This window comes from Triturus cristatus, chromosome 2_2 (genome assembly GCF_964204655.1).
Source record: "Triturus cristatus chromosome 2_2, aTriCri1.1, whole genome shotgun sequence".
NCBI lineage: Eukaryota > Metazoa > Chordata > Amphibia > Caudata > Salamandridae > Triturus > Triturus cristatus.
This window is the reverse complement of record NC_140582.1, coordinates 1269492615-1269519088: the sequence shown is the minus strand read 5'-3', so window position 1 is coordinate 1269519088 and position 26474 is coordinate 1269492615. Positions and strand designations below refer to the sequence as shown.

Genomic DNA, 26474 nt, shown 5'->3' with positions numbered 1-26474 from the left:
CATCGCTGTCCATGTTGTGACCATGGGTTTGTCCAGCCGTCCAGGCTCATGTGGCTGTTGAAAGATGGGTGCACAAAGAGCTGACAGTGCTAAAATGTAAAGCACGTGCGTTAAGGCAACGCTTCCCATCAATGAACCCACTGTCGACATTGTGCCACTCACCTACAAAGCTCAGGGCAGGGTGAGATTGCTTTTCAGTTTTGTTGCTGTGTCTTCACTTCCTGTTAGCTCGGTTGGTCGCCACCAGGAGGAGCCACCAGGAGACGAGAACCCTGGCACTGCAGGAGAGTCTGACAGTAAGAAGAGATTCCAATCAGCTGTGCATTACAATGCTAAGAAGGAAGCCGCCAGCGGCACCATATGCAGGAGCATGAGGTGCCAACAATACCTTCCTAATCCTCTCCACACCAACTCATCATGCCACTGTGTTAATCTGCATATGCATAGCCCTGCACCACACAACACTGTCCATCGTGCTGTGCATTAATATTGATGTATTAGTTGAGACCACCCGCATGGGTACAATGAACCGAGCCTGTGCACTCCTAATACTGCGCCTACAAAGAGGATTGGACAAGCGGCTGCCTGGGGAGGAGGTAAGGGCTGGAGGGATGACCGATTTCAGTCCTCGTGGAAAGCGGACTACAATTCTGCCGCATGTGTAAATCTGAGGAATGACACAGAGTTCTTAGGTACCACCACGTAGTTCCGTGGAGTAGAACTCTGCGAGCTCCACCCACCGCTACCCAGTACTCAAAAAATGCCAAAATCTTATCAACACCACCCAGGCCAGTATGCTCCATGATATCATGCCAGTCACTATTTTTATGCAGAAGGAACAACTGATGGACGTACTGGTGAACAATGCAAACATTCACCGCCAGTCACAAAGAGCTGGGTTCAATCCATTGTTCTTTTGTCACCAAGCCACCTCAGTTTGAACCCAGCCATATGCAAATCAGTCTTGGCTCTGCTCCTCATAGGAGCAATCCAGCCCGAACATCCAAGCCAGGTCTTACTTGGTCCGGAAACAAGCATCCTGGGACCGGGTTTGAGGCATAACCCCTCATCAGCCAGGCTAGCTTGAATCCAGTGGGGGAGTGAGCAAAAGAACGATGGATTTAACTCAGATCTTTGTGATTTGGGGTGAAGGTTTATATTGTTCAGCATTCTGGGCATCACTGGCATACCCTTCTCACTTAGGGCGACAACTGCAAAAGGAACAAGTGATGCCCAGAATGCTGAAAAATATAAACCTTCACCCCAAGTCACAAAGATCTGAGTCAAATCCATTGTTCTTTTGCTCACCACGCCAACCCAGTTTTGACCCAGCCATATGCAAATCAGTCTGGACTCTGTTCCTCATGGGAACAGTCCGCCCAAAATTCAAAGCCAGGTCCTGCCTGGACCGGTAACAAGCATCCAGGGACCGGTTTCAGGGCATCACCCCTCATCAGCCAGGCAAGTTTGAATCCGGTGGGGCAGTGAGCACGGGATCCAGGTCTGGGCATACCCTTCCCACTCGGGGTGACAAATGCAAAAACAACAATTGATGGACAGAATGCAGAACAATGTCATACATTCACCCCAATACAGAGATCTCGACCTAAATCCATCGTTTTTTGCTCACCATGCCTTTCCAGTTTGAACCCAGCCATATGCAAATCAGTCTTGACCCTGTGCCTCATGGGAACAGTCCAACCCGAACTGCCAAGCCAGGTCCTCCCTGGACTGGAAACAAGCATCCTAGGACCGGTTTCGGGTTTCACCCCTCTTCAGCCAGGATAGCTTGATTCCAGTGGCATGGAGAGCACGGGACCCACGTCTGGGCATACCCTTCCCACTCAGGGAGACAAATGCAAAAGGAACAAATGATGGATGGAATGCTGAACAACGCAAACATTCAGCCACCAGCCACAAAGATATGGGTAAATCCATTGTTCTTTTGCTCACCACACCACCCCAGTTTGGACCCAGCCATTCTTATAGCATGGATCATAGAAGACCCGGGTTGGGACAATAACCTTTTTAAACATTTCCCCTCCTCTGTGTCCCACCAGCTTTTACCACTTATATATAGCAATTCAGCACCATATTGGCACTGTGGGAGTATCATGGCCACATAGGCTTTCAAGACGGGCCTGTCTGACATATCACGAGAATCTTTATTGAATGTTTTCAGGCCACTAACTGAGGTGCGAGCTGTAACTCTCAGTGATTCCAAATGGACATTCCATTTTAGGGAGTTCTCAAACCAGATCCATAGATACTGGAATTCCTCAACTGTTTCCAACTTAGTAGGACCCAAAACCTGCTAAACTTTATGTTTTTTACCAATGCTCATTGCCCTCATATGCCTCTCCATAAATGCTACTAGGCTTTATGGCTACAGTATTCTCTGAACACGTCGAGCTTTCTTTGAAGACCTATCTCTGCCTGGTCTAAAGTTACAAGATAGTCCACATACAGAAGGACAACTGCATGTTTACCATCTATTTTGGGGCTAATATCCCAAGCCACCCTAAGGCTTCTGGCAGGTCAGCTATAAATAAGGAGAAGAGTAGGGGAGTCAAGACGCAGCCCTGTCAGCCCATTGTTAATCAATGTTTTCTACGTCAGGGTCCATTGGTGCCCATAAAACCTGAGCCCAGTTGTGGCTGTGTAACTCCTGAATTATACCCAAGAATCCCTTGGGGATAATTCACTTGGTCAGTGTTTCTCATAGACAATTCTGGTTCACAAGATCGAAGGCCACCCAGACGTCAACGAAGAATCAAAACAAACTGCCCCTCTGCTTCATCCACTTCCGCTCGATGGACTGGATGGAGAAACAATGATCTATAGTGGACTGGCCGTCCTTGAAACCCCCCCATTCAGAGGGCACAATTTGGTTTTCTTCAGCCCATTGTTTAAGCCTTTTAAGAATATTCTTTTCAAAAATGTTTTCTATACATCCAAAAGCAAGTCAACCTATAGTTTCTAGGGGCGTTTATATCTTCCCATTTGTGGATGGGTCTAATAATTGCCCATCTCCAGTTTTCTGGGATCTGAGCTGTGTCTAGAATGCCAGCAAACATCTGAAAAAAGATTCTGCCCCCCGGTCGGGCAGGGTCTTTAATAGAACTGCTGGGAGGTGATCAGGTCCAGCTGCCCTAGTCAGGGTTAAGTTTGCTATATTACGTCCGACATTGCTGATCGTAAAATTGAACCTAATGTCCTCATCTATACCAGACCAAGGGATTATTCTCTTCATTTCGCTTTATACCGTTATCCTATATATTTCCCCCAAATACTCCTCGCAAGCGTCTTCTCCCACCATACAATTCATGGCCCCGTGTGTCTCACAATAGCCTTCCTGGACTAACTTCCAAAACCTTTTTAAATTTTTTGTTTCTTTTGCCGCCAACAGGTCTCTGCAGCATTTCTCATTATCTGTTCTTTTTGTTTTCCTACAAGCCTTTTATACATTTTCCTTGTCTTCTGGATGCTATTGTAGCTCTCGGTGACGCTCCCTATTTTAATGCCTCTTTCTCCCTTTCTTATCTGCTCCTTTAGTTTCCGCATTCCTCATCAAGGCAATACTTTCCTGCTTTTCTATTTTCAACAGTTGTATTCCCTTTAACTTCAACCCTTAAAGACAGGACTTCATGGCTGCTTGTATTTTCATGCCACCCTATGTTAATAATGAGGCACTGCTTAATAGTTAATAGATCTTTTCCTCTAGCCACATCTTGTGCTGCCAGACTAGTATTTGGAAAGCTGCCAACTCTTATCTTATATGAGATCAGTAACTCTTTGAACTAGGGATCAATACTTTGTGGGTCCAATTTATGGCTGAAATCTTACATCAGAATAAACAAGTCTTTATGATGAAGTTCACTCAGTGAAACTGAATCCTCCTTGACTCTTTCCAGTTTGGCCCTGTACTCCTCCCCCCACACATAAAAATTCACTACTACCATACATCCATGCCTTGGGTCGGGGTCCAGAAAGGACACTCAACAGGCCAACAGCATTTACCTTCCAAGGGTGTCACCTTTTATGCTATTTGTGTGGATACCAGTGTTATGAACCCCTCAGATGGGCATCCCTGTTGACTCCTCTCAAGGTTTCCAATAAAAGCGTGACAGTGGGAAACCAAATATTGAAATTGAGTTGGAAAAACAGCCATTCGTGATGACATTTTCACCTGTAACTTCTTCTAACTATGCCCGATTCTTAAAAGCAATATATTGTTACATTTGCAAGACCCTTCTGGTTTCACGGATATATAAGGCTTGTAGGTTTACCAAGAACCCAAGGTACCCAGAGCCAAAAACTGAGCTGCACTTTGCAATGGTTTCTCATTGTGAACCGGGTATACAGCAATACATTTAGTAAAATATAAGGAGAGAACAATAGGCCCCAAGGAAACCTATGTATTTCTGAAATGGAAATAAATATATGGAGTTTAGAAACAGTGGTTATTTGCACATCTTTGAATTTATGGGTACCAATGCTACCATGTGAATAAGAGGGCATTTTTCAAAATTACTTCTTATTTACACACTGTATTAATTTGGAAGGCAGAAATGCATAGAAAGACAACTGGTGATAACACTTGTCCTACTATTACGTCTTCCGCTAGCTCTCCCAATAAAAATGATGCCTCACTTGTGTGGGTAGGCCTCGTTCCCGCGTCAGGAAATGGGTCAAAACAAAATATGAACACATCATATTTTTCCACAAAAAATGGACCCTTTTTTTGCAAGGTGCCTAGCAGTAGATTTTGAGCACTAGCTCAGCCGGCACCTATAGAAACCTAGAAAATGTGTCAATTTTTTTCATTTAGACTCCCAGAGGAATCCAGGATGGGGTGACTTGTGTGGCTCTCACCAGGTTATAATATCCAGAATTTCTTGCAAACCTCAAAATTTGTCTAAAAAACTAATTTGCCTCACAAACTTCCACCCACCCAGCATTCCCCTAATTCTTCTGATAAAAATTCTACCTCACTTGTGTGGGTAGTCCTAGTGCCCGTGACAGGAAATGTCCCAAAACGCATCATGAACACACCACATTTTTACAGTGAAAACTGACCCTTATTTTACAATGTGATGATTATCTGTGGATTTTAGGCCCTAGCTCAGCCAGCACCTAGAAAAACTTAGAAAATCTTAATTTTTTTAAAAACCAGACACCCAGGGGAATCCAGGATGGGGTTGCTTGTGTGGCTCTCACCAAGTTTTGTTACGCAGAATCCCTTGCAAACCTCAACATTTGTAAAAGAAAACACATTTTCCTTACATTTCATTAATGGAAAGTTCTGGAATCTGTGGGGAGCCACAAACTTCCATACACCCAGTATTCCTTAAGGGGTCGATTCCGATATCGAGTCGGACAGCTCTCCGAGAGCTGTCCATAGCCTTACCGTGCGACCGACACGTACCCATAGCCGGTCCGTCCTGTAGAGGAAGTACGATGCGCATAACTGCCAAAAACACGACCGACACGTAGGCTTTGATTCAAGCTCCATTCTCCGTCCGAGTCGTAACTCCTTACGCTGAACCGAGTCGCCCTGAAGCAGTATCCATAGCAGTTTCCGGCCTGACAAGTACGATGCGTACTTCCTACGCGCCAAACGGGTCGCCACATATGGCACGTCACAGCATCCGGAAAACAAGCATATAAGCTACGATTCACGCCACAACTCAATCCACGGCTACGAGACGGACCAGCTTGCAGCGGGTACGATACGGAACAACAAGCAGCGTGTACGACACGAACACATCATGAATCCCATTGCGCAGGTCATACCAGTACTCTACATCTATGACCGGATCAAGAACCGACGCCGACGGCGCAGGTGGTAAGTCAGACACCTACCACACAAACAAACGTCACGTACCTGCAAAATGGCACACACACACAGGGGATCCACATCCTGGTCACTAACAACAGGCCACCATAGGGGTTGCATGGACAGCACCACAAACACCCCCACCCATAGTGGATATGTTGCCCATCACCCCTGAAACCCCCACTCACAGCGGAGCTGTTGCCCATCACCCCTGCCACCCCCAGCCATACGGCTTATGTTGCCCATCACTACTGCCACCCCCAGCCATAGGGCTTATGTTGCACATCACTACTGTCACCCCCAGCCATAGGGCCTATGTTGCTCATCACCCCTGCCACCCCCACCCATAGGGGACCTGTTGCCCATCACTACTGCCACCCCCACTCATAGGGCTTATGTTGCCCATCACCCCTGCCACCCCCAGCCATAGGGCATATGTTGTCCATCACCCCTGCCACCCCCAGCCATAGAGGACCTGTTGCCCATCACTACTGCCACCCCCACTCATAGGGCTTATGTTGCCCATCACCCCTGCTACCCCCAGCCATAGGGCATATGTTGCCCATCACCCCTGCCACCCCCAGCCATAGGGGACCTGTTGCCCTTCACCCCTGCCACCCCCACTCATATGTGACCTGTTGCCCATCACCCCTGCCACCCACACTCATAGGGGACCTGCTGCCCATCACTACTGTCACCCCCACTCATAGGGGACCTGGTGCCCATCACCCCTGCCACCCCCACTCATAGGTGACCTGTTGCCCATCAGCCCTGCCACCCCCACTCATAGGTGACCTGTTGCCCATCAGCCCTGCCACCCCACTCATAGGGGACCTGGTGCCCATCACTACTGCCACCCCCAGCCATAGGTGACCTGTTGCCCATCACCCCTGCCACCTCCAGCCATAGGGGACCTGTTGCCCATCGCTACTGCCACCCCCACTCATAGGGCTTATGTTACCCATAACCCCTGCCACCCCCAGCCATAGGGCATATGTTGCCCATCACTACTGCCACCCCCACCCATAGGGGACCTGTTGCCCATCACCCCTGCCACCCTCAGCCATAGGGGACCTGTTGCCCATTACTACTGCCACCCCCACTCATAGGGCTTGTGTTGCCCATTGCCCCTGCCACCCCCAACCATAGGGTATATGTTGCCCATCACTACTGCCACCCCCACCCATAGGGGACCTGTTGCCCATCACTCCTGCCACCCCCACTCAGAGGGGACCTAGTGCCCATCACTACTGCCACCCCCATCACCCCTGCCACCCCCACTCAGATGGGACCTGGTGCCCATCACTACTGCCACCCCCAGCCATAGGTGACTTGTTGCCCGTCACCCCTGCCACCCCCAGCCATAGGGGACCTGTTGCCCATCACTACTGCCACCCCCACTCATAGGGCTTATGTTTCCCATCACCCCTGCCACCCCCAGCCATAGGTGACCTGTTGCCCATCACCCCTGCCACCCCCAGCCATAGGGGACCTGTTGCCCATCACCCCTGCCACCCCCACTCAGAGGGGACCTGGTGCCCATCACTACTGCCACCCCCATCACTACTGCCACCCCCACTCATAGGGCTTATGTTGCCCATCACCCCTGCCACCCCCAGCCATAGGTGACCTGTTGCCCATCACCCCTGCCACCCCCAGCCATAGGGGACCTGTTGCCCATCACTACTGCCACCCCTACTCATAGGGCTTATGTTGCCCATCACCCCTGCCACCCCCAGCCATAGGTGACCTGTTGCCCATCACCCCTGCCACCCCGAGCGATAGGGGACCTGTTGCCCATCACTACTGCTACACCCACTCATAGGGCTTATGTTGCCCATCACCCCTGCCACCACGAGCAATAGGGCATATGTTGCCCATCACTACTGCCACCCCCACCCATAGGGGACCTGTTGCCCATCACCCCTGCCACCCTCAGCCATAGGGGACCTGTTGCCCATTACTACTGCCACCCCCACTCATAGGGCTTGTGTTGCCCATTGCCCCTGCCACCCCCAGCCATAGGGTATATGTTGCCCATCACTACTGCCACCCCCACCCATAGGGGACCTGTTGCCCATCACTCCTGCCACCCCCACTCAGAGGGGACCTAGTGCCCATCACTACTGCCACCCCCATCACCCCTGCCACCCCCACTCAGAGGGGACCTGGTGCCCATCACTACTGCCACCCCCATCACTACTGCCACCCCCGCTCATAGGGCTTATGTTGCCCATCACCCCTGCCACCCCCAGCCATAGGTGACCTGTTGCCCATCACCCCTGCCACCCCCAGCCATAGGGGACCTGTTGCCCATCACTACTGCCACCCCTACTCATAGGGCTTATGTTGCCCATCACCCCTGCCACCCCCAGCCATAGGTGACCTGTTGCCCATCACCCCTGCCACCCCGAGCGATAGGGGACCTGTTGCCCATCACTACTGCCACCCCCACCCATAGGGCTTATGTTGCCCATCACCCCTGCCACCACGAGCAATAGGGCATATGTTGCCCATCACTACTGCCACCCCCACCCATAGGGGACCTGTTGCCCTTCACCCCCTGCCACCCCCACTCATATGTGACCTGTTGCCCATCACCCCTGCCACCCCCACTCATAGTTAAGTGCGGATGCCGCTCGTGCTTGTGGAACTCTGACAGTCAACTCTGTGTTACAGACCGAGCAAGACCGGACCGGGCCCCCCCTCTAACGTCTGCCATTGTTTTAAGGTGTATACTATATCGTGCTGCACTATAATATTATTTGGCAGCTTTATTATTTGTATTATTAATGGCGACTACACGAGGGAGTAGGAGTAAAGTGGCCATGGATGTATCTAGCATTACTGGCCCACTAGATAATTTTATTGTAAGGGCCAACTCAGTCATTGATCAAGGGATTGCACTTATGGAACGGAGAGTGTCCCAAGACCTACTATTAGCAAAGCGTTCCTCTATGGGTCATTTTGCAACAGCTAAAACTCCAGACCAACAAAACAAACAAGTAGTCCCGATTTTAGTTCATGCGGAGTTACATAGTATCCCAAATGTAGTAGACTTGTCACCGTCAGCTTCGGAATGCATATCAATCTCGCAACTAGAGAGGTCTCCGGCCCTAGATTCAGAACCATTGTTACAAGATCCAATTATTAGACAGACGAGGGGAGTGAGAGAGGGAGCTATATCAAAAACATCTAAAAACTTAAAGAAAAGAAATGAAAAGAAAGTAAAGAAGACTAAGAAATCTCAGAAAACTACTGTACCCGTGGATAAAGGGTTATGTGAGCTTCCCCCTAGAAATGTAGAGCGAACAGAACGACAGCCAAAGGATGACTGTACTCCTAATCGCCCACACGTGAATAGTGTGATATTGGATTTGGTTAGTGTTGAGGCCTCTCCTAGTAAATTTGTAAATTCTAAGACTGTTGAGCCTGATAATAAACTCTTCGAGCATATGAGGGAGATTTTTAAAACATATCTCTCCCCCCTAGAAACTAGATTGAAGCGGATTGAAATGCAGTTAACTGATTTGACTGCTTTCTCTAAGACCTCGATTAACTCTGAGGCATCAAAGGCTGTGATTGGGAAACCAAGTTGTACAAATAATACACCAGTGGGTTCTTCGATAGTTAAATCATCAGTCCCCATTAAGAATGCAAATATTATGGTATCTACTTTGACAGAGAAAAAATCAATAGAAAAAACTAATAACCCTATTGCAAACAGTATACAGGAGGCAAATACATCTAAAGATCGCAATTGGGGATCCCAACCGGGGAAATTAGCTATTAACTTGCCTCCGGAAGTATCTCCTTTTTTGGTGGTTCTGACCGGGGTTCCCAAATTGAAGGAGGATATAGAAGAACCTATTGGATCATTAAAAAACAAGGTTCAATATTGGCTCAATATAAATCGACCACTACCTCCCAATAGGACGAGTAAGATTCTAATGGTCCGCAGGGTTCCCTGGGTGGGGCTTGGAAGAAAAACAATCCAGGGCGACTGCGTTTTGGTCAATTTTGAGGATCCGGGTACGGTTGATTATATTTGTTCTTGGGATACCCAGTGTAACAACGAGGGTATCAAAACCAAACGACTTTCCTTTTTTTATCCTCCTAGGTCTTGCTCTTACCCAGTTTATGACTGTAACTGGGATAGTGCGGGCCTTCAAGATAGAAGAGTGGATTTAAGGGAGTGGGGAAGGCAACCTACCAGGGAATCAAAATCCAGGGATATCTGGAGAGGAATACCAACTACTAACAGATATATTTGCCTGGAGATGGTGGATTGACTCCATCCGACTGGCCGAGTTATGCACGATCATCGCGCTAGCCCTAGTAAATTGAACAAAAGTTCTAATTATTTGGCGAATGGCCCCTTAAGGGACATGTACGAGGGTAGGGTCAAAGAGCCATTAGTAACCCCAACTGTTTCCCGGCCACTTTCTGAGGGACTAGATAGACAAGAGCACGTAATGTCTATACATACCGCTGTTGAAGCAGAAAGCGCATTAGCTTCTCAACAATCTCAAAACATTGTTGTGAGGGATATTGAAAGAAATTCCCCACTGATAGAAACAGATATTTGTGTTGACAATCCCTCTGATTTGGAGCGTACTGGAGATGTTCTAAGGGGGGAGTTGGCTCTCCTATCCTGGAATATAGCGGGCCTATCAAATAAGGTAAATTAATCCATCTTTTGTGATTTAATCGAAAAATACGATGTCATCTGCTTTCAGGAGTGCTGGGAACAGGCTGAGATCCATCTTGCAGGGTACCGCACATACTTTTCCTCTGCAACCCAGTCAAGGAGAGGCAGATGTTCTGGCGGGCTTTGCACATATATCTCTAATACTGTTAATTTGATTATAAAGCACCAGACTACTGGGGGGCATAATTGTTATCAGGTACTTTGTCTAAAGCAGGAGGAAATCGATTTATTATTCTAGTTAATTTGTACAACAATATCCCAAAGGAAGATCAGAATAGAGTTTTCGAAGATTTAAATAACTCTCTACGCCATGGGATTGGCTCAGAGCATAATGATATGTGTATCATATTGACGGGTGATTTTAACTGCCACCTGTGCCCTCATAGTAACTCGGGCATATGTGGAATGGTTAATCTAATTGGTGACCCTTGCACCCATTTTGAGCATACCACGTTGGGAAACTTGTTTAATAGCCTAATTTTTGACTGGAATTTGGATTTCGTAAATGAATTATGTAGCCCTCAGGTATATTTCCAACCCACTTTTAATGGGCGTGGTTTACAGTCTGTTATAGACTATACCCTGGTTACCACTAGTCACCATCGTAATGTCCTGTCGTTTAAAACATTGGACATTGTGTTGAGTGACCACTTTCCGATTAGCTCAACCTTTGACATTGGGACGAGTATTAGATCTGCCCCCAATGTAGCTGAAAATGTATATCGCCACGCTATTTCATTGGCGAAACAAAACGGTTATGCGATAAAATGGAACAAGGTTGATCCTACAAACTTCCTCCAGAGCTTAATAGTGGATCAATACAATAATTTTAAGATTTGCCTAGAGGATTATCCTGATCCAGATGTGATTATTAGTGCCTTTGACCAGATTACATCACATATTGGTAAAAAACTAACAGGAACATTGCGAGAGGGGGCGAGACATAAGGCAGAGCGATGGTTTAACTCAGAGTGCACTAAAGCACACACCAACTTAAAGCAGATTTAAAAAAAAACACCTAAAAATCTGCAAGATATTAGAGCTGCTAGAGCAGCTTATAAAATCTCGTTACATAAACGGAAATCGGAGCTGAAGGAGAATGCGTGGAACACACTAGTAAAGGCTAGCTCCCTGAGAGATAATACTGCCTTTTGGAGAGCAGTCAATGCTCCTTTCTTCATGGAAAGGAAATCTGACATGGTAGAGCTCGCCATTGAAGAATCAGTTTGGGTTGATCATTTCACTGAGCTTTATAAAAAAGATGCTTTGCTCACCATAGATTGTAATTCCCAAAATCAGCAGGCTGTTACCAAGCCTATTCCTTCTGTCTTGTTTCCTTTGGGGATTTCCTTTTCTGCCTCCGAAGTGGAATCAGCTCTACTTGAAAGCTCAAAAAACAAAGCCCCTGGGCCCGATGGGGTTCCCATAGACATATATCAGGATACTATTTCCTTATGGACCCCATTGTTGACCAACGTGTTAAATAGTTTCATCATTAGGGGATTTCCACCGACTTGGCAGGAAGCGATAGTTGTGCCTATTTTTAAAAAGGGAGATCGGAATGATTCCAAATGTTATAGGCCTATCTCGCTACTTGATTCTTTGATGAAAGTGGCAGGTAGAATTATTTTAAATAGATTGCACACATGGGCTGAGGATAGTGATGTTCTCTCTAAGTTTCAGTATGGTTTTAAGTCAGGTCTGGGTACCGATGAAATAGGTCTCAACTTAGCCATAATAACTGGTAAATATATGGTGGCAAAAAAGGGCAATCTTTTTATGACTTTTGTTGATCTTAGTTCAGCTTTTGATTGTTTGAGTCATGAGGTCTTATGGGATACCCTAACAGGGCTGGGCATTGATTTAAATATTCTTAATTTTATTAAAGAATTATATAGAGGGGCAGGGGCAAAGGTACGTTTTGGAAAAAGAGGATAATGTACTAATAAATTCCCAATAATGAAAGGTGTTCGACAGGGTTGTATCCTGGCACCTTTTCTTTTTAATTTATATATAAATGGAGTGGCGGAAATTTTTAACCAAACAAGAATTAGACTATCCTCAAATTGACGGCATGGCGGTTCCCATTTTATGATATGCGGATGACGCGGTCATCATGGCTAGAACCCAAACGGGCCTCCAAAAGGCGATAACTAGTTTCTCATTTTTTATGAGTTCTAGGGGCCTAAAAATCAATATTGGGAAAACATTTTCCATGTGCTGCTCATCAAAGAAAAAGCTTTCTTGTAATATTTTTATTGAAAAGTCTAAGATAGGACTTACAAGTACTTTCTCTCTGGGGATTGTTTTTAATAAAAAAGGCACCTGGACAACAGCGGTTAGCACTAGGAACCTTGCATTTGCCCGCGCCTTAGGTGCAGTAAAACAGTTTGCCAATAAACTGGGGGGGCAGGCCTGTCCGTATCCTAATGGATATTTATAAGTCCAAATGTGTGTCAACTGCCTTATATGGATCCGGTATTTGGGGTACCGCTGATTGCCGGGAAATTCAAGTAAAGGAAAATCTTTTCCTGCGTTATTTGTTAACGGTTCCCAACTCGACCTCTACATACATTTGCCATAAGGAACTAGATTTGGTTTACATATCTGATCTAATTAAAATTAGTCCATTATTGTTATGGCACAAGAAATGGACCTCAGAGGCAACTGTTTTTGATAGATCCATTTTGATAGATTGCTTTAAACTAGAGAGATCGAAAGACATCCAATGGATCTCATATGTAAAGGAATTTATGACCAATATGGGGTACCCAGCCTATGTTGATAACCCCTGCTCGCTATCCTTGATCTCCAGAAAGGCTTTTAAAAAATGTTGCCTTGCCTTTCTGGAGAGCAAACGATGGCTTGAGGAGAGGAGTAAGATATCTGTAATTCAACATCACTTACTTATGCAGGGTCCTGGTCTGCAGCTTTATCTATCTCCTGAGCATTCCAGTTATGACAGAATGTTACTAGCCCGATTGAGAACTGGTACCTGTTATAGGCTGTTAACTTTCCCAGATAGTAACGATTGGTCCTTAAGTTTAATTAAATGTCCTTGTGATGATCTTGCCATGCAATCATCAATACATTGTGTTTTGTTCTGCAAATTTTATATATGGGGGAGAAAGAGATATTTGATTCCCCTTCTTAAGACCTGGGGCTTAAGGCAGTGTAGACCTGCTTATTTAAAGTTGCTCCTATTAGAAGATGAAATGACCATTAACGCCGTATCCAAGATTTAAAAATTTGCAATTCGGTGTAGATCTTCTATGGATTAATTTCTGAGACTGTTTTGAGTTGGATTCCCCGATTATGATGTACTTAAATTGTTATGTACTTCGATTTCTACTTTTGCCTTTTATTGTATGTATTTTTATTGTGCTTTTGTGATTTTAATATTGGAATCGAATAAAGCTATCTTTGATTTGATTTGAAGTGTGGGGTTCCAACTGCAGCAGATGTTGAGCATTGTGGTGATGGGGTCTAAACCCCCCCTCATCACAGTTACCAAAAGCTAAGTGTCATCATGGTCAAAGCTGCAAATAACAAACAGCATGTATGATCCCTGCTCCCAACACATTAAACACTTCTGGGGCAAACTAGTGGTTGTGTCCCATACACACAGAGATGTGGTGAGGCTAACAGTGCTGTGAAAACAAAACATACTTGCGGCCATGTGCAGACAAGCACCACCCATGGGGGCTGACAATGCATACAGTGTACAATGACACAACAGCAGAAGTGACCATCACAAAGCATACACACATCTTGAAAATAGACACACTAATCAAAACAACCTGTGTAGACTGTAGGTGTCAGCTCACAAACTCCCATTCCATGCCAGCAATGGCACCCAACAACCAGGATGAATGTGCACAATGATGTGATATGACTCACAGGGACAGCAGGAAAATCACAGAAACAGCATCCATACAATGGCCCACAACAGCAATAACAATGCACTGATACAGATGCACAAAAACAAACAGGCAACCTCACACTGCACATCTGACACAACATGTGTGTGTGTGTGTGTGTCTCAGTATCCCCAGGCAACTACACAACACATGAGGGGGGTTGAACCAGAGTGACACAGATGTGGACACAGTGCCATACAAAAGTAAACCATCATTGGGACACTCTTAATGGGCAATCAGGCATTGTGAAATCAGAGGGAGCACAACAGACACATGTGACACAAGCTGAAATGAACACCAACTAACACAGCAAGAGACTGACATACAACAGCACTACCCCCAGTGACCCGACATTGGGGTGACACAAGCATGCATGACACCTCCACTGTGATGACAAAGGCAGATGTCGTACAAACTGGGAAACCCAGACTTGTGTCCTGTTCCACAAACGTACATCACACATACACAAACACAAATCACTCAGCAGGGCCCCACATCCATGGACAAACGGGAGCTAGTGGACCATCCATACAAACATTTACATCAGTCCACCCTCAACACCACACACCCTGAACTGCAACAATGTGCATCTGTGTAGCCCACATGGACAGGTGACATTGCACATGCACCCATGACAAACACAGGAATGTTGGGAGGAACTAAGGTGCACAGACTCATCGCACAAGGACAGTTTACAACCCTGGGGAATAACATACATACTGCACAGTATGCGGTACATGGCCATGATGTCAAAGCTCACGTAACCTTCAGAATACCTGCCACAGTCCCAGGACAATGCAGAAGCCAAGGAGAACCACAAGGCACACATGCTGACACCTGCCAACATTGCAGCCCTGAACCCGACAAGTGGGAGCAGTCACACACACATACACATGTCTCAATCACTGAAAGGTACCACCTAGGGACAACTACATGACATTGCAAATAAACAAGTGCCTTGGGGATCCCTGACTGTGTCCCATCTGTGTCTGACAACATCATCACCACTCAGAACTAACAAATCCCAATGATGATACACCAATTAACAGTAGTGTGTCATGCACCCACACATCTGGTAGCCCATGGCAAAGTAGTGGGATGAACCCAGTACCACTCAGCAAGCATCAACAACAGGAACATATCAAGGTAACACTGCCTGTGTATGAAAAGGGATGTGGACACACACACATGCTCATACAACACACACCATGGGCCCAGGCTATGTCACGGGACAACACACTTACTTGAGGGGACCCAACTCCTGTGGGAGCCCAACTGTGCCAAACATATTCACAGCACGTCTCACTCATGTCAGCAGAACACTTGGTCAGTCAGCCATCAGTTACCACACAATGAAGGCTCTGGTCACAACAGCCTGGGTACGTGAGTCTCCCCTAAGTCATCTGCACATACCCAAAACATATGTAGAGCAAGTTGCACAGAGGACCCAGTTACTCCTATACCAATGATGCCCACACCTGTAGGTCCAGTGTTGATGCGCAAAAAGTCTGTGAAATTGACAAATTGGACAATGGGAGGCACATCATATGTGCATGTGTGCAAGCCAGAGATGTGACCATGCAAATGAAATGTTCACAGAGATGTCCACAAATAGTTGATCATGACACACCCAGGTAGCTGCAAAGGATGACATGGATACCCACCAGAATAGGATACATATCTCACGGACCACATGGAGTACCTCACATCAACAGATCAGTATTCAATATTGGAAACCAAGCATTACAGGTTCAAGGTCATGCTAAACATCATCAACCTAATGTACAGTTAAATAAAGTGCACAAGGATAAAGAAAAAAGCTTTATTCAGCAGATGAAAATTGAAACGTCCGTTCAAACAAAAGGCCAATGGCCAGACCATGTCCAAATGCCAAGGAGTGAACTAGAGTGACAACTGTCACACTTTGCTTGCCTGCACTGCTAAGGACCGGGGTCATCCCCTCGGAGGGGCAGACATGGGGGCAGGCCAGGCACCGCAGGGATAGGATGAGGCGCAGCAGAAGGAGGCAGTGAGGAGGTGGTGGATGCAGGCGAGACACTTGCAACTGCAGTGGAGCTGACTGAAGTGGTGGGTGCAGTCACAACTGTGGGGCACAAGTCAGATGGGGTGGGTGCCGGCACAACTCCAGTGGGCAGGTCAGATGGAGTGGATTGGGTCCCCACTGCAGTGCCCAAGTCAGACGGGGTGGTCGTGGACTCCACTGAAGTGCCTACATCCATGTGAACCGAATGGGGTGCAGGTGGGGTGGGCAGGACAGGGGCGGGGGACACGGTCCCCACATCAGTGGCACTAACCGTCTGACCAGGTGTGGAGGAGCAAGTGGTAGTGGGGAGGGCCTTTGCATTTTGGGGATGGTGTATCTGTGGGTGGGGGAACCCGGGGCAGGGAGTGGCGGGGGACCCTCTGGAGTGGTGGCCTGGGGGATGGAGGATGGAGACTTTGCCTTGGAGCTGCGTGGTGGCGGGGGGGTCTTGCTCTTCCGGCTCCGGGGGGACTTGCGGGTGGGGGTCTCAGTCTGACTGCGCCTGGGGGAGGGTGTCCGGGTGTGAGGGGCACTCCCCTCTGTGTGTGGGGACTTCCTCTTCCCCTTGTAATCAGGATCTGCTGGGTTGGTGGGGAAGAGGCCAAGGTCACAGAGGAAGAGCTTCTGGGGAGATCGGGTTGCAGGTGAGGCAAGGGAAGGGGGCTGGGAGGGAGAGGTTTTGGAGGACTGCGGAGTGGTTGTGGATGACTGTGTGTGTGTCTGCAAACCAGCCCCTGTGAGTGTGGTATCAGTCCCCTGCACTTGCTCGTGTGCATGTCTAGACCTTGGTTTGGGTGTTTGTGTGCTGCCTGTGTCTGTGGCTCTGTGAGAATGTGCAGGTGTTTGTGTGCTTTGGACAGGTAGGCTGCTAGGAATCATGGGTGGTGCAGGGGTGGGAGGGGTGCGGGACTGTTGGAGGAGGGACACTTCTGTCGTCAGGGAGGAGGCCATGGACTGATTGGTCCTCTGTAGGGCAGACATGCCAGAAGAAATGCCCTCCAGGAACAACACCAGTAGTTTCAACAGACTTGTGTGTGCATGGAGGACCTTCAGCATCGATGTCTGCCCTACATGGATCTGTCTCAGTAAGTCCACAGACTCCTCACTCAGGGCAACAGGGGACACAGGGGCAGGGGGTGCGGTGCCTGGCACAAAGGAGTCATGCTCACGAACATGGGAGCCTACAGGGACCTCTGGGATGGGAGCCGATGGGAGGGTGGTGATGGTGGTGGCGGTGGCGGTGGTGGGGACAGCCTCACTAGCTGGGGTTTGGTGGCTGCTGACACCCGCCTCCACAAGGGAGTCATCCGCAGAGATGCTGTGGCCCTCAGCTGGGGGTGATGGTGCTGACGATTCCTCTGTGTGGCTCCACTCGCCCTCCGTGCCACTGGGTCCCCCGGACTCCTCTCCCTTTGTCCCTGTCAGGCTCTGTGGCTCCTCCTGGTCCGTTGAGCTGTCCCCTCCTGTGGCCATGAATGTATCTGGATAGGAATAGGAGGTAAGAGAACAACATCAGTCACCTGCACCGACTGCACACACCACAGTGAGAACATCACATCACAGGGCAAGCCCTGGCATCATCAGCTGAACACAACTCAAAGTGCCAACACTGTTTAGAATAAGCCAATTGTCATTCTCAACATCAACCATGGGACACATATCCCTCCTTGACTTGCAAACATATGTCTGTTGCATGTTTGATGCTAATACCCCAATGTGCCGACATGCACCACCCACACATTAGTTGTACATGCAAGTGAACATGTAGGAGTATGTCACTATACACACAGCACATCTCTTGCTACTGACTCAGTACAGGTGTCCGGATGAAGGGATGGGCAGAGACTCATTTCACATGTTTGTGATGCATGCCAGCAACACACACTATGATGTTCTCATGTCCTGATGGGCAATGCCACAATGGGTTGCATGGTGCATACTTTAACACAATGCAGGATCATAGCAAATTAAATGCCATGTCACTGGCATGCCTAGAAAGTCAATCAACACTGTCTCCTGTCACAGGAGCAGGGCATTCAGACAACAACAGTATGCACTGTGTCATAATCCTAGCTCAGGGGTAAAGCTAACTCTGCAGATGACCGGCGCACTTGCCCATCCCCTGCAAACAACATATACATTACCCAGAAGACCCCACATCATGCAAATCAGACATATGAGTCTCTGCAAACAGAACTCCCTGTACATTAATACATCACAGTCTGCCATGCATGTAACCCAGCTGCATGAAGGACACAGTTGCATACACCATTGTGCGCTGTCAGATGATCACACACCTATATGTCACACAGGTCTTGTCTCTCACAGTCACATCTCAGATGTCCTGCTGACCCTCTGAATCATGGACACCCCAGTTGTACGTAACAACAAGCCACACCCTAATGACACAGAGGCAGACACCTGAGGGCACATGTCACTAAGCACAACCTGTAAGTTGACACACTGGAGTGGGATTACAGAGTGTTTCTAAATGCCCTTGAGGAGGCATGACTGGCCAGGTCTACGTGAAACAGTGTTTGGCCCTGGACAGTAGTCAGGTGCCTAAGCGAGTGTGACATACTTTATATACATACTCCTGAGGCCCACAAATTGGAGTCCCCTGCTGCATGGGTTTGTTTGTAATACCCCAGCCACATGTGGCGAGTCAGACCAGCAACTGGAACACATCTCTTGGGCACACACAGATCACATGTCAGATCTCAGGCATTGGGCAAACAATTGACCCACGCATGAAACACACAACAGAGTCACGGGTACAGATGCTGTCCGGTAGATGAAGCATAGCTGACTGCAGGGACACAGTGCCCTAGTGACACAAGCAACAGACTGTAGGGGCCACACCTGTGGAACAGATGAGGAGGGTGCATCACACTATTGAGGGACCTGAGTATTGGACTACAAGACCTACGTAATGTGGAAGTGTGACCAGGCCAAAAGACTGCAATTAGCATGTCAGACATAGTACACAGATTAGGCATGGACTTACCCCCTTCCTGCTGCTGTCTGGCCTTCAGCTGCCTATCCAGGTCCGGGAAGACCACCGCCAGTATCTGGAGCATGTGGGGGGGTCAGGGTCCAGAGTCCGCCCCTCCTGCGCGGAGGTGACAGCTTCAGCTGGACTTTAGCTATCCTCCGAGTCCAGCCCCGAAGGTCCTGCCACCTCTTCTGGCAGTTGCGGATCCGGCGCTTGTAGACCCACACCGAACAAACAGCCCGGGCGATGGTCAGCCATATTTCCTGCTTCTGGTGGGCATCAACCTGTGAGGATGACAAAGTTAAAAGTACATTAACACACATGCCCCAGATTTGTGCTGCACACATTTGGATATACATGTCATCATCACAAAGGGAAATGAGTTACACAGGTAGTGCATCCACGGGGAAGGACAAATCACCTGTATGTCCGACATGTTAACAATGCCTGGGTAGTTTAAGCTTGCAAAAATGCTCATTAGCAGCAGAACACCTGTTCATTACATGTCCCTACACACTTTGGGGGATGAAAGTAGTCAGTGAGAATGCTTGCCACTGGTGTACACACTGCTAGTACTGCTAGTTATGTTATGTTATGTTATGTTATATGGTTCTTATAGAGCGCTTATCACCACTGGTCTCTAAGCGCTAAACAGGCAACCACCAACATCGTACCGCCTCCCCAACCATATGCCCACTCCAATTAGCCAGAAGGTGTTACTGTGCCAAACAAAAATGTCTTCAGTTTTTTCCTGAAGGAGAGAAGGTTGAATTCCTCCTTCAGGCTAGAGGGAAGGTCATTCCAGAGTTGAGGAATGAGCACTGAGAGAGCACTACCGCCTTTAGTTTTTAATTTGAATCTGGGTTGAACCAGATTTGGGACAGCCCCAGAACGTAGGGGCCTAGCGGGAACATACTTCCTCAGGCGCTGTTTAACATATTCCGGGGCATTGCCAAAGAGTGCTTTATGGGCCATGCAGAGGCCTTTGAAATGGACCCTGAGCTTCACTGGAAGCCAATGCAGTTTACGAAGGAGGGTGGATGCATGTGCACTTCTGGGAAGAGAGAAAACCAGTCTGGCAGCGTCGTTTTGCACGACTTGCAGTTTCCTCATCAGCTTCTGTGACAGGCCCAGGTACAGAGCGTTACCATAGACAACATGCACAATTAGGAAGGCAGTGGACTGCACACTCACCTGCTCCCCTGGTTTCCCATAGAGCTTGCTATGCTGTGGAAGGAGTGTTAGACCTGGCACCTTGCGTGAGTCTCCCTTCCACTTTTTGTCGCTGTGCCTCATGTGTTTTTATGGTGTTGGCCGCTCAGAGCACTGTGCCACTGCCAACTAGTGCCACAGTGCAAGTGCTCCCTATGTAAAATGTATATGTTGGTTGGATTCCATAATTGGCTTATTTGGTTTACTATCAGACCCCATTAAGGTGCACCAGGAGTGCCAGGGCGTGTAAATACAAATGCCGCTGGTGGGCTTGCAGCACTGGATGTGCCACCCACAGAAGCGGCCTGGTAAAATGTGTAGGTCTGCCACTGCAGAACCTGCGTGCAGTCTGGTACTGACATGCTGACTGGGCAAGTGCACACACTTGCCAGTCCCTAAACCTTCCCTTAACTTCATGTTAGTCACCCCTATGGCAGGACCAAGGGCAGGGTGCGTTGTAAGCCTAAGGTAGGACAAGCCCTAATGCGTGTGGCATGTCCTAATAGTGAATTACAGCCATTTTCGTTTTTCACTATTGTAAGGCTACCCTGTTCTCATAGGCCAAAATGGGCTGTTAAGATTGTTACATCCTATGATCCTAACAGGCCATGGGAACATGGTAGAAAATCGAGTTTAGTATGCCTGAACTCAGAATAATAAAGTACATCTGTTAGCAAGGTTTATTTTAATGTTCTGTGTTCGCAAACGCCACTTTTAGAAGGATGGCCTTTGCTTGCCTAACCATGTCATCCCGCCTCTGTGTGATGTGTATCTACTGTCTGGCTTGCGTGAGTGACAGGGCTGGGGAAACCCAGATGGGCAGGGCTAGGTAGCCTGGTGGTGAATAGGACGATTGACAGGTAGGTGGGTGGGAGGAGTACACCTGGGCTCTGAATAGGACTGTGCTCTGTCACCACAATGCCGACTCCGCCCCCTGTGTAGCGTCTGATGACTCTGCCCTGCACCCTGAATGAAGAGCCTGCATCGCGTCAACAAAGTGCTCCAGAACTGGACTAAACTAGGCAAGGGCCTCCTAGCCGGGGAGAACAAAAGAAATGTAGTATAAATGTAGGAGCCCTGCTCCTAAGAAATTAGATCCTTCTACAAGACGAATCTCTGCCTGAGGGGAAGGAACCGGGAAAGCTGTAGGAGGAGTACTGTCCCTGACCTGGGGGATTGGCCTGCAGTGGTTGCCTTGCTGCTGAAGGAGAGGAGAAAGATTGCTAAGAAACTTTGCTTCAACTTGTGCTGTTTGAGGTCTCCAAGGGCTTGTGCTGAGCTTGCCCCCTGAACGAAGTCCCAGGACCAGTGGACTTCACCCCCCTTGAGAACCGCTGTTCTCCCCATGAAGCTGACGCCGAGAAAAGTGTGCACCTCTCAATTTGGCATGTACTTGGGCAAGCCTGTGCCCCCTGCCCGGCCCGAGCAACGCGACTAAGGCCCCTCGAGCCGTAGCTCGCAACGCAAGGGAAGGACTTCGTGACCCTTGTTGTTTGCCCCTCTCTGTATCGTACCCCTTGTGCGTGCCCCCCTACCCTTGCTGAGGGCAGGCTGTGGTGCATCGAGTGGTTGGCACGCGGCTCCCCCCGGGAATACTGCCTGCTTCGCATCGCGCTGAGAACAAGGGCGCCGCTCTCAAGGTACGGCTCGAACGCCGCAACAAAGAGCCAACGCACCCTACACCTGCATTGTCCCCCTGAGCAACGCGACTGAGGCCCCTTTCGAGCCGTAGCTCTCACCGCAATTGAAAGGACATCGCGCCGTACATCCGTGCTGGAAATTCACTGCACCGTCCGTGACAAACTCCTGAAAGATAAAGGTACTGTGCTCCCTTCGCACCGAAAGGTGTACGCATCGCCCGGAGCGTCTGCAAACGCTTGTGAGCCCGGCTCATGAGCCTCTTACAGTCACACGAACCGCCCGACGCACACGAAGCGCACAGAACTCCTGAATTACGCTTGAACTCAAGAACTATTTGTTGCAAAGTATTGTGGGCCCGTTTTAACGTTATTGGGTCTTGTGCTAAGTCTGCTTAAACATAAAATACTTATGATTGATAAACCCAGTGTGGAGTCCTTTTGTGGGGGTATCATTGAATTGTTGTATGTGGTCCCAAATGCTTAACCATTACGCCTAAGATAACGCCTTGTCTGTTCGCGCCAAGCTACCTAGAGGGTGAGCAGGGGTTATTATTAGAGTGCAACCCCTTACCCTGACTGGAAGAAGGGATCCCTCCTTGACACAAGTCCCTACCTGTGTCAACCAGAGAACCCGGATTCTAACATTGGTGGTCAGCGGTGAGGATTCTGAATTTGCATTTGTGATTTATGTACAGCAGTTTGTTGAAACGCCACATAGTGAGTTCAGACCCATAACATAGCCACATACTTTTTTAATTTTCGTTTTGCTGGAAATCGCCATTGTTGGAAGAAACCATGCCTGATTCAGTCATTGTGGAGAGAGCAGCATCTGTCATATCTGAAATTGAGGATGTTGAATGGGAAGAGGAGAGACTAGAGAGCAACACCAAGGCCCAGCTGAAGGGCTTCTGTAAAAAGTTCAAAGTCCCCATTGTTGGATGTAAGCTCAAGGCAGATCTACTCAAGGCGCTGAGGGCCTGGATTGAGTCAAGGGCACCTGGAGATGTGGTAGTTGTTGAACCAGCAGAAAGCGTCCAGAGTTTTGTAAGAGGCCTGTCGCCAGGAGAGTTGGCAGACAGAAAAGAAACCAGGATGCATGAAATGATGATGGCAAAACTTAAATTGAATGGGCAACTGGAGCTAGAAAGTAAAAAGCTGGCTCTGGAAGAGAGAAGAATCCAAATGGAGCATGAAATGAAGTTGAGGGAATTAGATCTGAAAGCCAAAAGTTTAGAGTCTACTCCCTCTGGTGGCAGCACACCGTCAGTGCAGGCAGAATCAAGAGTGTACATGCCCAAGGATGTGGTAAAGGAATGTTTTAAGAATGATGACATAGAGCAGTGGTTCAAGGCCTATGAGGTAGCCATGTCTTCCCACCGGGTCCCTGAGAAAGGTTGGGGAGCGGGTGTAGGAGAGTAGGATCTGCACTTGTGTTGCCCCCACTTTTTTTCTGATGTATACACTGGTTTCTGGCTATAGTCTGGCTGGGTCCCTGCTAATCAGGGCCCCAGTCTCACTGATCTCTCTAAACGACTTGGTGTGCATATTAGATGCACTAGTGATTGGATACTGTGGTACCTTGTGAGCCCCTATTATATGGTACCTTAGGTACCTAGGGCATTGGTACTTCACAGGCCTACCAGGGGCTGCAGCATGTATTATGCCACCCCTGGGAAGCATTCTCAATCTGACACCACAGGCCTGCTACTGCAGCCTGTGTGAGGTAGTGTTAGCACTCCTCACTCAGGTATAGGTTCCTATATCTCACCATACACACACACATATAAACCTATCAGTCACCCCTATGGTAGGCCCTATCAATCCCAAGGGCAGGGTGCGTGGTTTACTATGTGAGGGGGTGCTTCTTCCTGAGCAGGACCCCTCTGCAGCTGGCAGAGTCTATTCTCTGCTGCTGTTTGTGGATGCGGTTAAACCATATACTCTTAAGTGCATTATAACCTCCCGGTTAATGCTAACTTTGGAATGACTGCATCAAAACATGTCGTGTTTGGTGTCAAACATCTTGGAATCATACCCCCACACCAGCCACTGGTGTGGGAGTATGATCCCACCCTTCTAGAGGGGATGACATGTACCCACCGTACTAAACGGTAGAAATCTTCTAAAGCCCTGGCATCACAAAATGGATGCCACCAGCACAGACACCGGGCTGCCCTCCTGCTGCTGACCGAAACTCGCAGTGGAGGGAGCTCAACAAAGGGTTTCTTGTCACAGGGAGGTGTCACAACCTCCCAGACAGGATTTAGTGTATTGGAGCTGGGTGGGTGCACTCTTAGAGTGCCTTTGAAGTCCTGCACTGGGGGAGCAGTAGGCTCCTCTGTGCATATGCCAGCTCAAACCGGTTCAGGGGCATCCTGCCCCTGTCCTGGCACGAAACTGGACAAAGGGAAGTGGGTGTAACCACCCACTACCCTGGCCCTCCTAGAGGAGTGGCCATAGAGCTAGTCCCTCCCATCTAATCAGTATAAGATACCTAACATTGCCAATGCAATTCAGATTACACCTGGACAACGCTCTAAGAAGAAGAATCCTGGCCCTTCGACTTTCTACTGAAGGATCTCCCTTGGAGTCAAGGAGTGACTCCCCTGCTTGGCAGGCACCTAAAGGACTGAACAACGGTTGCAAACTTTACCGCTCCCGCTGGAGCCCGAAGTCCCTGCGTCCCCTGCAGCAGACTTCCTGACCTCTCGTCGGCCATTTTGAGTCCCCAGCGAAGCTGTGGCATCTGGACCCCACGGGTGACGAGGAACTGCGATACCAGGGAACTGTGCACTGATTTCGAGTGCAAGCCCTGAACGACAAACTACAAACTTGTGCTTTAGACCACTTAATGTCCAAGTCCCTAGCAGATTTGGAACCAAAGATTAGTGGCCTACCTCGTCCCAATTGACCGTGGGCTGTTTGTGAAGTTTCCCTGCAAAGGCGTCTTCGCAGTTGCTTGCCCGTAGGCTAGCAGCCTCCCAGAAGACCTCCACATCTACTTCAAGGGCTCGTCTGGTTACACTGGGCCTGCCCTCACTTACCTTCGCTGGGTAAGTCCATCGGACCTTGCTGGTCTGATCCATCGACAATCTTCCATCCACACAAGACTTGCAGTTGCCAAGGTTTGTTGACTCCGATTCGAGTGCCGACGCCGCCAACAGCTGCAGACATTGTGGGACCCTCTGAGCCCAGCTGCTGGTCTTCATCGATCTCTCCTGGACCTCGTGAGCGAAAAGACAAAACGACATCAGCGACCTGAAACGACTCGACAGCTGTGGTCATCTATCCTGCTGGCCACCGGTCACTGGCAAGTGACTCTGAACTCTGTCCCCTCAATTTCTAGGTCTCCTGCAACTCCAATCCATCGTTGGATCCGAACGGACACCTCTCTCGATGACACAAGCAGCAAGAACATCTCGATTCCCATTGAAAGCAGCATCGCGACCCGACACCAAAGGACACCTGTGCACCCGGTTTCCCTGGGTGAGGTAACTCTGGCATTACGGTGCCCAAGTGTGCATTGGCTATCGAAGTACTTACCCTGTAAGTTGTTTGCTTGTTGTCCACTCCGAAGTGCCCTAGAACTGTAAATAACAAACCGCGACATTTTGCATTGAAACCAATGAGAAACCCGCATGCGTGTTTAGACACTGCACGCGCCTCCTGTGGGCTGATTACTTACCTGTAAACACTGCAGCAGTGAAGCCCCAGCGATTCCCAAGGCCCTAGGCCTCTTCATATTGCAAGTCGAGTTTGTGATACCATTTTTTTAGTATATGGTCAGGTACGCCCCTAGGGCTACAGCCATCTTTGTGCTTAATTTATTGAGAAATGTTGATCTTTTGAATGTTTACCTGGCTCTAATCTCATAAAGAGATTAGTAGAGTATATTTAGTAATAAATAGATATATATTTGATATATGTACCTGTGTGGTGTCTTTTCATTTGGTAATTCAAGAGATTATAAGGTAAAACAAGCTGCTTTACATTCCTCAGAGAATTAGCCTGAAGGCTGCTCTCCACAGCTACCACTAGGATAGCTTTCTTTAAAAAGGTTGTCTTTAAACCTATCTACCAAGAGTCGAATTGGACTGGTGCAAGGTGGCCACT

At 48.4% G+C, this 26474-nt stretch overlaps 1 protein-coding gene across 1 annotated transcript in view; it reads right to left on the bottom strand.

Moving 5' to 3' along the window:
- LOC146863570 (uncharacterized) overlaps window positions 1-26474 on the bottom strand; it is a 55069-nt gene that overhangs the window by 7031 nt on the left and 21564 nt on the right. Inside the window, exons 2-3 of the mRNA XM_085643190.1 lie at window positions 19522-19793; window positions 17048-17995 (exon numbers count right to left, since the gene is read on the bottom strand). Of these exons, the coding sequence (XP_085499316.1) occupies window positions 17048-17995; window positions 19522-19594 (1021 nt within the window). The 5' untranslated portion in view covers window positions 19595-19793. The remainder of the gene's footprint in view (window positions 1-17047; window positions 17996-19521; window positions 19794-26474) is intronic.